Source organism: Hyaena hyaena, unplaced genomic scaffold (genome assembly GCF_003009895.1).
Source record: "Hyaena hyaena isolate Hyena2069 unplaced genomic scaffold, ASM300989v1 scaffold_84, whole genome shotgun sequence".
NCBI classification, from domain to species: Eukaryota; Metazoa; Chordata; class Mammalia; order Carnivora; family Hyaenidae; genus Hyaena; species Hyaena hyaena.
Window position 1 is genome coordinate 227,741 of NW_024080716.1, and position 13,225 is coordinate 240,965.

Here is a 13,225-nt window from a genome sequence, read left to right on the forward strand (position 1 = left end):
TATACATAGATTTTTTAAAAAATAAATACAATATAGTACTCTAAACATATTGTCTCTTCTTTATGATTCTCTTTTTTCTACCTTACTTTGTTGTCAGGACACAGTATATAATACAGTAATATACCAACTATGTGTCAAATGACTGTTTATGTTATCACTAAGACTTTCAATCAACAGTAGACTATTAGTAGTTAAGTTTTTGGGGAGTCAGAAGTTATGTGTTTTGGCTGCACAGGCATTGGTGCCTCTAACCCCCACATTGTTCAAGGGTCAACTGTGTTCATCTCATTCACCCTCACCAGTACCCTGTGAGGTAGGGACCGTTACTTCTCTTGCTCCCACAAAAAATCAACCAAATGAGGAAACAAGGCTTTGGAGAATGCCAAGTTCTCCAAAGTGACACTCATAGTAAGTAGTAGAGGCTTGAGTTCAGCCTTGAATCTTTTATTCCAAAGTGCATGTTCTTAGCCACTGTGCTTCCTGCTGTGTCCTACCTGGAATGGACTATGGCCATGGCCTTGAGATGGCCACTGTCCTATTTTTCATTTCAATCTGCCCTTCATGCTGCCAGCTGACTGCCCCGTGCAAAATGTGGCTGTCTAAGAGCATCAGTCTATCCCTGATATGCCATTTCCCTACTTCATACCAAAATGTGCCAAAACATACAAAGGACACAATTGCCATAGCACTGGGAATTATGGATGGCAATGCACCATTTGCCAATGTCTGGGAAATTTCCCACTAAGTGAGATGTGGAAGGGCTTAACATGACAAACTTTTCATTTTGACCTGTGACACAACAGCAAGGCAAGTCATAATGACACCAGAGAGCAGATTTGACACTCCCCACCCCAATTCCTTTCTCCAGGCAATGCAAACTCCCCATCTGTAGGTCACCACAGCCATGGCCATGCAATTCCTTGTGTGGGAGGAAAACAGAGGAAGAGTCTGTGCTAGTTTCTTCCTGGTACAAGATATAAAATCAGCCAGGCAGACAATCAGAGCCTACGGACAGTGCACTCAAGGGCTTGATTTCTTGAGACAGCTCTGCCCTGCTCCTTCCTCTTAGCACCTACCTTAGCTGTGCCAATAGAAGTAAAAGATAGGGAGAATTAGTAAATCAACAGGTTTTATTGGGGAGGTACTTAGGAAAGCCAACACGAGATGCGGTTCTGTGTGGTTTTGCAGAAAGAAAAAAGAAAATGTCTTAGAGGAATAGTTGCTATGAGAAGTCAGAAGTGGATGGTGGCAAGGAAGTTTAGGATACACTGTTTTGTGTTACACTATATAATTCCCCATCTGGCATCTCTCAGAAAGATGCCAGTAAGAATGTAAGTTAATTTTCAATGCCTTTTTGGATTGTGCTTCTTTTTATTATGTCTCTGTTTAATGAATGATTGCATGGTGGTCCAAATTCATCTTCTCCTCACAAGGAGGAAGTGGAAGAAATGGAAGGAATCTTTTTTAGTCTGGGTCAGTCACTTCTGATGCAGGTCTACTGACTAATCACCTCCATCTAGGTTGTGACCTGTGTGAGGGAATCCATGCCACCTGTTTGCTGGAAAATAATGAAACTGCATGCATTTCTTTCAAATTTGAGCAAATAGGGAAACAAACCAAATCAAGCCAAAGAAAAATATAAGCCTGCTCCAAATGGAATCCATAAAAACAAGCCACAAAAAAGCACAGTAATATTCTAAAGATGTAAAAAAAAATTACAAATTTAGAATAAGTTACTATAGGAACCAAAAGTATGCTTTAGAAGAATATGCTTTCCTTCTTTTCTCTCCAACTCTTTCTTCCTTCCTGTGGCTTCTTGCTTCTCTCCTCAGTCCTTCACTATTCCGTATTCTTTCTCTCCTCTTTCTTCCCCTCCACCTGCCCTCCCTCCTTCTGGAGTTTACTCTCCCTATTTCCCCTTATCCCTTTAACTTTATGTAGTCCCTGCTAAGGAGGACATGGTGGACACCTTTAAGTCTTCCCCTTGTTCTCCATCGCATGTCATGGAGAGACTGTCATCCTGTGACTTGAAGTTCCAGGTTTTCTCAGTCTGGAGCTTCCTGGGGGAAATCTCTTCCTGTAGCTTCTTTGCAGCATTTGACTTCATGTCTTACATCAGATTCCCTTGGATCCATGTTCACTTGTTGAGGCTTGTTAGAGAAGGCAAGATGCACCAGGTGTGGGGCAGCAGTGACTCTGTGTACAGTCTAAGGGTGCCTAATATTGAGTTTCCTGGAAACAGGTGCAGAGATGGAGAGCTGCACACAGAGTTTACTGGGAGGTGCTCTCAGGAGTTATACCTGTGGGGTGGTGAGAAGGGAAGGATTGGATAGACAAGATACTGTCACACCATATGGTTGCAAATGATCTGAAGGGGAACCCAGGAACTGATATTGCCCTTCAGAATTGTCCCAAATCAGGCAAGGGGAGCAGGCCTTTGGATTCCTGAAGCAGCCAGTCATTGGCCTTGGGGAGTCTACTGTGAAGGGCAATTCCCAGTGAGCCATCAGCATTTTTAATATTGCCAGAGGACGGAGTGGAAGGAGAGAATCTACAGAAAGGAGAGAATCTGGGTGGGAGGTCTGGAGTTATAGCTAGGGATGTACATAATATAGTGTTTTAGAACCATCCACCCAATACACCCCTTCATTCATTATCACAGTGGTGAATGAGACAGAGGGTTGGACATGGATTTGATCTTCAAACAAGAAACAAAGTGATAATGGCCACAAAAAAAAAAAAAAAAAAGGACCAAGGGAAAGATTAAGAAGGGAGACACCAACCTCAGAGGAGGATCTGGGTCTCACTGGGGGAAGTAGATCTGAACTGGCCTTGAGAGAAACACTAGATTTGATAGGTCGATATGAGGCGTAGGGCAGCTAGAATGTGGACAGAAGGAGTCATTCTGTCTACAGTTCACCCTTGGACAACGTGGTGATTAGTGGTGCTGATCCCCTGCCCAGTCAAAAATTCATGTACAAATTTGACTCCCCCAAAACTTAACTACTAATAGATTACTGTTGACCAGAAGTATTACTGATAACATTGCTGATTATCACATATTTTGCATATTATATGCTATATTCTTACAATAAACAGGGGAAAAGAAAATGTTTACGAAAATCACAAGAGAAAATACAGTTATGGGATTTACACTTATAAAAAAAATTGGAGGGCACCTGGGTGGCTCAGGCAGTTAAGCCTCTGACTTCGGCTCAGGTCATGATCTTACGGTTTGTGAGTTCATGGGCTCTGTGCTGACAGATAGCTTGGAGCCTGAAGCCTGCTTCAGATTCTGTGTCTCCCTCTCTCTCTGACCCTCTCCTGCTCACTTTCTCTCTCTCTCACTCTCTCTCCTCTCTCTCTCTCTTTCTCAGAAATAAATAAAACATTAAAAAATTTTTAAAAAATTTGCATGTGAGTGGACCCATGCAGTTGAAACCTGTGTTGTTCAGGGGTCATTTATACTCTAAAGTCTGTGCAGGTCTCCAAGCCCTCGATTATTGTGAATAAGGAAGTGCTGATTTCTCAAAGTAAGTATCTTTAAAGACTTGAGATAAAGCACAGAATGGATAGAATGGAGTAGAAAGAACACCCAAGAGGCCTTTCCCTGGAGGTGTTTTCATGAATTAAAACCGCAAAGATGGCAGGGAGCTACAGGTATTCCCTTGAGACCCCATAACTTTAGCATCCTGTAGTTAAAGGAAGTTTAGTCAAAAAGCCATTTCTGAGGATGGTTCCTTGAGATGAAGTTGAGAACTTTAAGGACTGTAATAGCTTCTGCCTTCAGGTATCTGAAAGGTGCCATGGAGTGGGTGGGGTGGGGTGGAGTGGGGTCTAGCACTTAGTTAATATGGATCCAGAAGGCAAACCTAAGATTACTATATGAATAAAACAGGAAAGAGATGGCTCACCTCATGGAAAGAGAGAGTGTAATGAAAGACATTGCTTTGTCAAAATCAGGCAGTTTAGGAAGCAGTAAGTTGACTATAGAAGATATTTCAACAGAAGCGATAAGTGCAGACAAGGTTACAGAGAAGATTCTTTCTTTGGGATTCACAGTTGATCTAGATGATCTTTAAGTCCATTTCAACTCAGAGATGATATAATAATGACTAACATTTATTCAGCATTTACTATTACATGTCATTAGGGTTAAGAAAGCAGGGATTGCCATCAGATGACCCAGCTTTGAATCCCTCCTCTACCACCTGCTGGCCAAATACCCAGGGCAAGTTGTTGAACCATTTCAAGGTTTGTTTGACTCACCCATAAAAAGCAGAAAAACAAAAGCCTACTTTATAGAATTGATGTGAGGATAAAATGTAAACCTTTAACAGGGTACCTTCTTGGCATGTATTAAGAACTCAGTAAATGTCAGCAATCTTTATAAATACTGTCATATAGAAATGTGGGTTGCTATAGAGAACATAGGAACTCCCCCTCTCCCTTGGCTCCAGTGTAGGGGAGAAAGCATACCAGGCTGAGTAAAATGGTGATCTATGAAGACAGGATTCAGGCATTTCAGGTAGAAGAGACATCAAGAAAAAGGAAGAGATGGGATTCCAGAATCTATCCTGGGAGTAAAGAGGCATCAGTCAGGTGGGTTGAGAAAGGGCAAGGTAGTGGAAGCTATGCTTGGTGAGTTAGATTAAGACCAGTTCATGGGGGAACTTGAGAGCCACACAAAGCAATTAATCCAGTGGGGGAGGGTGGCTTTAAAGTGTGAAAACGGGTTGATTTTCATATTTTCCTTCTTTTGTAGACCCTGCTGAGTCTACCTGGAGTCAGAAAAAACTTGGAAGACACATTGCTAAGCAAAGACATAACCTACAGCTGTCTAGATCAGGGGATGGCTATTTTATAACTTGGGTCATTTAAAAATTTGAGAAGGATTCTAGACAGTCAGTAGCCCTTATTTGTTCATAAAATATTTAGTAAGGAAAAATTATGGGCATAGTATTATTATCTTTTCATTGAAGAAACAGAGAGTTGTTCCTTGTATATGCTTCTGAGGCTCTAGGGGGATTTTAGAGAGGGAAATCTTGTCTTTACCAGAGCTATAGGTGTGTTATTAATTTGGGGACTGCAAATTATTGGGGTAGAAAAGAAACTTACAGACATGTAGTACAATTCTACCAGTTTTCAGGACGGAGAAATGTAAGACCAGAGAGGCCAAGTCACATAGCAAGTCAGTGACATAATGAAGACCTATCTTTTCTCTTTCTCATTCCTATTCTTTCTACACCGTTCTTGCTAACATTATTTCTCTCCTGTAGTTTCTAAGAGTTTCTATATATAGATACATACTGAGCATCATATTTACAACTAAGATGTGGATATATGTGCAGAGGTGAGTGGCATCACATCATACCAGATGTTGGTTGCTTCCAGAAACAAGGGTCCCAGATGCCTGAAATGCAATTCAGTCAAACAATGGCGAAGAGTCTACAGGAAATCGTAAAGGTTTAACCTAAACCAAAGAGGCTATGGATGCCAAATCCTTAAGACTAGCCAGGTGTGGGTGGCTGCCATGCAAGAGGAAGCATGGGTCATTATGACCCATGAGTTCCTTCTGGTGCAGACTTGCAGTCTGAGCTGGTGTGTTCATGTCCTTGGGCCTTCTGCACCTGTTCCCCAGTGGCGTTCAGATATGGGGCTTCAGGCCCTGTGGCCTTCTTCCTGGTGTGAAAGCCATCTATTTTATGTTGGTGCTTGTCAGACCCTCTGAGCAGTGGGTTGGATCCTGGAAACTAAGAAATGCAGAGTAGAAATGTCACTTCTGGTACTGGTGCTGCAGGCTGGTACAGTCTGCAGGCTGATCTCCAGTGTGGTCATTTGATAAAGAATAAGTTGAAATACCATAGGGTTATTTATCTTGATAGGAAAATTATTTTATTAGAGAAAACATTCTTTATACAGAAGGATGTATTACACTGGCCTCTGCATAGCAAGCTCAAGTTCTAAATTAAACTTAATTTGTGCCAATGGGGATTGCATCAGCTGGTTACATACACACTTGGGTGCGTGTGCGCGCACGTGCACACACACACACACACACACACACACAATTCTGGTGATTCTTACCTTCTGTGTTCTTGTTTTTCATCATAATGTTTACTGTAGCAACAACTGCAAAATGCTTCTAGAGAATTCATTCCCTGTATTGGGTGATATACTTTGACTCCAGGGCAAGGTTTATAAGCTTCTATCAACCTCACATATTTTCTGTGAATGTCCTCAGCCTCTGTTTTCACCTTGGCTTCTGGCTACAACCTGAGACAGCTCCCAACAAACCTCTGAGGCCAGTTAAGTCAGTTCACTTCTCTGAGCATCGACTGCCTTAATTCAGAGACAAGAATACTGACTCGAAGGATAAAAAGTTTAATTTAAAAAATCCTTTCCAGTGTTACGGTTCAGTGGCTATGATTTAAGTTCTGCCTTTCTTACCGTTTCCAGTATAAAGCTGGTGGAGAGACACCTCCCCAGAGCTCCGCTGTGGCCCCGAGGAGACAGACTTTGAGTCCAGGCATTACCCACAATACGTCACTAAGAGCTTCCTTCCTCCATCCAATGGCCTCTATCTTTCCTCCTGTCCTCCAAGGATCCCAGTGTCTAAGTATAAAGCTCTTTGAAACCGTACATGGGTATTGTCACATATACTCTAATACTCCATTGAACAAATGGACAAACTGAGGCCAAGAGATGTGACTTGTCCAAAGAATCAAAGCCAGCCAGTTGCAGAGCTGGGATATATATTTATATCTCCTAAATTCCAGTTTGGTGCTCTTTCCACTGCACCTGGGTGCTGTCATCAAATGGTGACAGGCTTCACAGGAATGGTATACCCACAGATGGCTTTATCCACTATATCTTCTTTGGTAAGATTTCAAGATGAATTTCTATTTCAGCCTTAAAATATTTACATTGGGCATCAGAGGTCCAAGGACACCTGCAGTAGTAACAGGGAGCCTGATAGATCAAATACGCCACACCCCTCTTCCCCAGGGTTGTGGCCTCAGTGGGTCCTAGTGAACCCCTTGCTGGAAGGACATGAACTTCAATCCTCAGAGTCTGGAATGGTCATATTGAATAATGAGAAGGTAGAAAGACACATTTATTTTGTAAATGTTTTGTTCTAGATCTCATGCTGGGCAAAGCTGATCAAAGCTGGGGATTTGGAAATAGTCACATAGGATCCAGTCTCGGTTCCATTAATTATTAGTTGTTGAATTTTGGGCAAGTTATCTAACCTCTCTGCTTTAGCTTTCACACTTGCAAAATGGAGCTGCTATTACCTACTGTTGCTATTACCTACTTATAGAGGTTGTTCTTAGGATGAAATAAATTAATATGTATAAAGCAGGATAATGCCTGATACCTAGTAAGTCCTATATAGTGATCGCTATTTCTATGCAAATTAAAAATATGTTCACATAAAATATCGACACATGTCTTGCCAGAATGAAATGACACACATTAAACATATTAGAATAGCTACCTATGAGAATATAATAGAATTACAAATCAGACAAACAAGAACAAAAATCAAAGCAAGTGATTTCAGAGCCCTTACTTTTAATCCCTACAGATATTGCTTCCTTATCATCCCATTGTCAAGGTGAATAAACTGAGGCTAATGTACAGTATGTCAAGGCATCAAGCATTCATGCAGGGGAAGCAGGAACACTTAGAAGGTGGTCTCCTGTACTAGATGGGAGATTTAGGCCTTTTTCTTCCATCTGTAAACTCCAGGATCCGAAAGCCTCTGGATAGTCATATTGTTTGAAGACCCCGCTCAGATTCTGAGTTTCTGCAGAGAATAGAGTGAAGAGATGTGTTTTTCAGCTATAGGAGGCATTATCTCTTAGACCTAGAATGCGGGACCATGAACTTCATCAATAAGCTTTATACAAATTGGTAGCAAGAATGAAATTATAAAAGATTGGGAAAAAAACCCTTTAGTACCCCCAAGTAGAGGACTAGCTAAATGAATTACACTAGATCAAAGAGTATAGGCAGACTACCAGACGGAATAATAATAATTAGAAAAATATTCACTATGTCGTTATTTAAAACCTAGCTTGCAGTGGGGCATGTGGAATGTGAATGTATACACATTCCATGTATATGTATACAATGTGGAATGTATATGTATACACACATAGACACACATACATGCACAGATAGATGGCAGTCAGGATGTATATATCATAATATTAAAAGTGATTATTTTGAGCATGGGTTTTAGGAAGAGTATTACGTTTGCTTTTATCTGTATTTTACAATTTTTCTAAATAGAACTCTATGACTTTTATAAAGGAAAGTCGTTTATTAAAAAATGGCAGGAGAGACACCTAGAATAAAGGTTGTTCGGGGCACCTGGGTAGCTTAGTCGGTTAAGCATCCAACTTTCGCTTAGGTCATGATCTCACGGTTCGTGGGTTCGAGCCCCGAGTCGGGCTCTGTGCTGACTGCCAGCTCAGAGCCTGGAGCCTGTTTCAGTCTGTGACTCCCTCTCTCTCTGACCCTCCCCTGCTCACGCGCGCTCTCTCTCTCTCTCTCCTAGAAATAGATAAAACATTAAAAAAAAAAAAAGAATAAAGGTTGTTTTCCCCATGGATATTGCCTTCTTCTTCTATAGTCAGGTTAAAAATCATCTTTTCTGCTCTTGCCAGGCTGATGCAATGGCTCCCACCTTTGTGCAAAGGTGGTTGCTCTTGTACAAGGCTGTCAAAGTATAGATCTCATTGTGTGTTGGCTACTGGGTACATACCCAGTTACAAACACCAGGCATAGAGCCTGACACAGGGGTATGTTTAAAATGAATGATCTAAATGAATTAGTATGGGCTCAATAGCTTGGATTCAGATATGAGCTCTCTGCCATTCATACGCTAGATGAATCCCACCTCCTCATCTGTATAGTGACAATAACAATTGTGGGTCAAAAGACCGCCAATAGGTTTTGTAAATGGCATAGTGCCAGTCACAAATGGGTGGGAGTGTGGAGAGTTTATTATTATTGCTGCGTCTATTAACAGGTCCACATCTTCCCATCCCTGATGTCTCTTCAGCTCCCTAAGGCATCATGGTTACCATAGCAGCCGGAGGCTGACGATGCCTCCAGGGGCACCAAGGTGAAGCTGAGCCAGCTCCCGGGTCCTCACCTCTGCGTGCCCTTCACAGGCCAGAGTGAGATGGTCTGAAGCTTACCCTCCTTTTAGGCCCCCTACCTGTCTCAGGTCACTTAGACCCACAAACCCCACCTCCGGAGCCTCAGTTCAGGGCCCCGAAACACCCTTTTGGAGAGTCCCTCCTTCCCAAGCTCTGTCTCTTGGCGCCCTGCCTGGTTGCTGTGGAAACAGGTTCCAGTGCGGACAAAGGAGGGAGCTGGGTCCTGCTTCCTCCCTGTCCTGTCGATGAGGATTTTTAGACCGTGGAGACTGCGCTGCCCTGCCCTACACCTGCCCTCTCTCTCCGTGTTCTCGCTTAGGTGGAGCCTGCCCTCCCTTGCCACCGAGGAGACCATGTGTAAGAGCGTGACTACAGGTGAATGGAAGAAAGTCTTCTATGAGAAGATGGAGGAGGCCAAGCCGGCCGATAGCTGGGACCTCATCATAGATCCCAACCTCAAGCACAACGTGCTGGCCCCTGGCTGGAAGCAGTACCTGGAATTGCATGCCTCGGGCAGGTGAGTGGCCCAGGAAGTAGGGGCCTGGCAGCCCGGGGGGCACCTTCCAAGAAGAGGCAGAGATATAGAGAACCCGGACGCTTAGGGTCAGTTTCACTGTTGGGCTCGGGTAGACTGGGAGGCAGAGAAAGAGTCCCTCACTGGGAGGTGAGACCCCGAAGTTTGATTCCAGCTCTTCCCTTGCACTCCTGTGTAACTTTCCCTCTCTGAGTCCTAGCTGGCGCTTCTGACAAAGAGGTGGGACACACTTATTAGTTCTAAACTCTGACATTTTACATATTTTCATATTTTGATAATCTAAATTGGTTGTAAAGCAAGAGACAGGGGGCTCAAAGTCTGTGGAAGTTGAGTTCTGTCCTCTGGTCCTGGGACAGTTCAATTTCAATCTATTTAATTCAGCCTGACTTAACATAAAATACTGAACGCATGAGGTGTTCTAGAAACTGGCTCTACTATTAGCTCCATGGCCCTTGAGCAATTCATTTTCCTTCTTGGACCTCACTTTCCCCGTTTGTGAAAGGAGAGGTTAGATTAGATCCCTGCCTTGTGGGTCGTGGACCAGCAGCAGCAGCGGCAGCATCTAGAACTTGTTAAAGATGCAGACTCTCCAGCCAGGTTCTAGACCTACTGAATCAGAACCTGCATGTCACCAAGGTCTCTCAGTGATTCAGATGCACAGTATTATCTGAGATGACTTTCTAGCACTCTTGTCCACGGGGCTATTATGTAACGCTTCCCTTTGGGACAGAAGATGGGGAGGCTCTGGGGTGCAGCGTGGGGGTCAGAAGCAAGGCCTTACTCCTGACCTGGTTCAGTCCATCCAATTCAATTCAAGAAAAATCTATGGAGCACCTGTTATGTCTGGCTACTGGCTCTGACTCTATAGCTGTGCGTACATGGATCATTTCGTTATTCTCTGTGCCCAAGAGTAAAACAGAAGGTTAATTAAGTGACTTCAAAGGTCCCTTCTGGGCAGTAACTGCCTCCACTTCTAGGCCTTGGGATGCATTAATCCAGGCACTGGCTTGGAGGCTGAGCAGGTGTCATTTTTCTCCTGATTTGGGTCTAGCCTGTTCACAGTCAGCGTTCACAGGTAAGAATGTGCAGATGGATTGTGCGTTTCCCAGCGGTTTGGGCCATCCCGGCTATGAGGCTTAAAAGAGGTCTGAGCAGGAAGGACCCATCTAGGACACCCCGAACAGTTTGCAGATGACGAAGTATCCCCAGAGCCAAAGCGCCAAGATCAAGGCCTGAAGGCAGTGGATGCAGGAGGCAGGGGCCTGTGCAGCACACGGGCAAGACGGATGCCAGGGGCTTCCTGATGAGCCTGCTCTGGTCCTAACGACGCACCCAAGGGGGGTCAGGCTGGACAGACGCTGGGGGGAAGCCAATGACCTCCGGGGCCTGTAGACACACTGCCTTTCCGGGGCCGTTTCCACCATCTCCACTCAGTCCTTTCCTCCTGCCTCCCCTCCCCTCCCCGCAGGTTCCACTGCTCCTGGTGCTGGCACACCTGGCAGTCGCCACACGTGGTCATCCTCTTCCACATGCACCTGGACCGCGAGCAGCGGGCGGGCTCGGTGCGCATGCGCGTGTTCAAGCAGCTGTGCTACGAGTGCGGCACGGCGCGGCTGGACGAGTCGAGCATGCTGGAGGAGAACATCGAGAGCCTGGTGGACAACCTCATCACCAGCCTGCGCGAGCAGTGCTACGGGGAGCGCGGCGGCCAGTACCGCATCCACGTGGCCAGCCGCCAGGACACCCGGCGGCACCGCGGCGAGTTCTGCGAGGCCTGCCAGGAGGGCATCGTGCACTGGAAGCCCAGCGAGAAGCTGCTGGAGGAGGAGGCCACCACCTACACCTTCTCGCGGGCTCCCAGCCCCACCAAGCCGCAGGCCGAGGCGGGCTCTGGCTGCAACTTCTGCTCCATACCCTGGTGCTTGTTTTGGGCCACGGTCTTGCTGCTGATCATCTACCTGCAGTTCTCCTTCCGCAGCTCTGTCTAAGATCCCCTTAGTGGGCTCAGGGGAACTCTCGGGGCCCAAGGCCCGTGGGGGCCAGCCAGCTGGAGGGAGGGGGCAAAGAGAGACCCGGGTTGGGAGTGGGTTAAATTCTCGTGCTGGTGCCGCCGCTGACTCCATGGGGGCCATGGACAAATCACACATCTTTGCCGTCTGTAAAATTAAGGGTTTGGCCTAGGTCCTTGGTTTTTTTAAGTGCAACCCAGGACCCCAGAGTTCTGCCTAGCTGTCTCAGGGACTTTTGGATTTGGAAGGTAGGCCGGGTGAGTCGAGTTCCCACCCTGGTTACACTGTCCATTCCGAGCTCCTACTTCTTCATCTTGCCTTCATCAAAACACTTCCACCTTGGAGTTGCATTGAAGAGTTGTGGATGAAAATGGGTTCAACTGCTTAAAAAAAAAAAAAAAAAGCTTGAAAATCACAGGGCTTGCTGATCTCAAAAGGCCTTTCCACGCTGATAAGCTCATTCTTGCTTTCTTGTTAAGTCCCTCCCGCTCCCCTTCATTAGGTCCCACGTGTGGGGCTGCAGCATGAAATTAGCCTGTGCCTAGTGTAGAAGCCTTATCCACAGCTCTGCTTCTATGCACACAGCAGAAGTTTATCTGGAAGAGAAAGAGGTGGAGGCATTAAGCTGTCCCTTTGTTGCTGGGTACACAGAGTCCCTTGCTTCTGTTCCCCAGCTTCCCAGCTTCCAGCCTCTCTCCACTCAGGGTGGATTCTGACGCCTGCATGGCTCCGAGATGGCGGTTGGGTGGAGTTCCGTAGACTAGGCTTCCCACCCGCCACCTATGAGCCAACAAAGACTTCAGGGGAGGTTTAGAAGGTAGAGTGTAGATGCAAAGCATAACACCTCTAGGAAACAGATATATGACCCGAGCCTCTATTATAATGAGGAGTATGCAGAGTTCAGGCACCCGGCCTCACTGATTCTTAGCAGTTCTGATGGCCATGACACAGGTGCAGGGGCCTAGCCTCCTGGGCTCCTTGCTGATATCCTAGTTGAGAAGCTTTTCTACATTGGCCGTGCATGGGCCCTCTCACCAACCATCAGTTTCCACCTAAGAACCACAGGGATGGGATGTCATTAGAAAGAGAGGGAGCATTAAAGACTTGAAGTGCTTTACCCATAGAGAAGTGCATAGGTATTTGGGAAAACTGTATATCACTTTAAAATGGGAGCTGTATGGTTTGGGGTGGGAGGAGAGTCTTTCCGATGGTACAGGTATGGATGGGGATTGGAGGGAGGCACAAGGCAGGAGATGGGATGCCCCCCTGCGCTTTTGAGGGTTCTCGTTCGCCTCACCTCTGTTAATAACTTGATTCCTCCCGTGTCCCCTACCGATTCCCCTTTTAATGGAAAGTCACCACCAACATCTGTCATGGTGGAGGGAGTAGGGTCACTTATATAAAGATGGGATACTTTAATAAAGACTCTATATCTTCAATCAGGCTTAGTAGTCATTAGTGTGTGCTCACGATTCCCCACAACGTCCCCGACATGGAGTGGGTTG

The 13,225-nt window shown here is 45.4% G+C and overlaps 1 protein-coding gene across 1 annotated transcript; it reads left to right on the top strand.

Moving 5' to 3' along the window:
* Window positions 1–9,421: 9,421 nt before the first annotated feature.
* Window positions 9,422–11,699, top strand: RTP1 (receptor transporter protein 1). Its single transcript, XM_039234189.1, has 2 exons — window positions 9,422–9,693; window positions 11,180–11,699. Exons 1-2 carry the CDS (start codon window positions 9,422–9,424, stop codon window positions 11,697–11,699), a joined length of 792 nt encoding a protein of 263 aa, XP_039090120.1.
* Window positions 11,700–13,225: the final 1,526 nt, after the last annotated feature.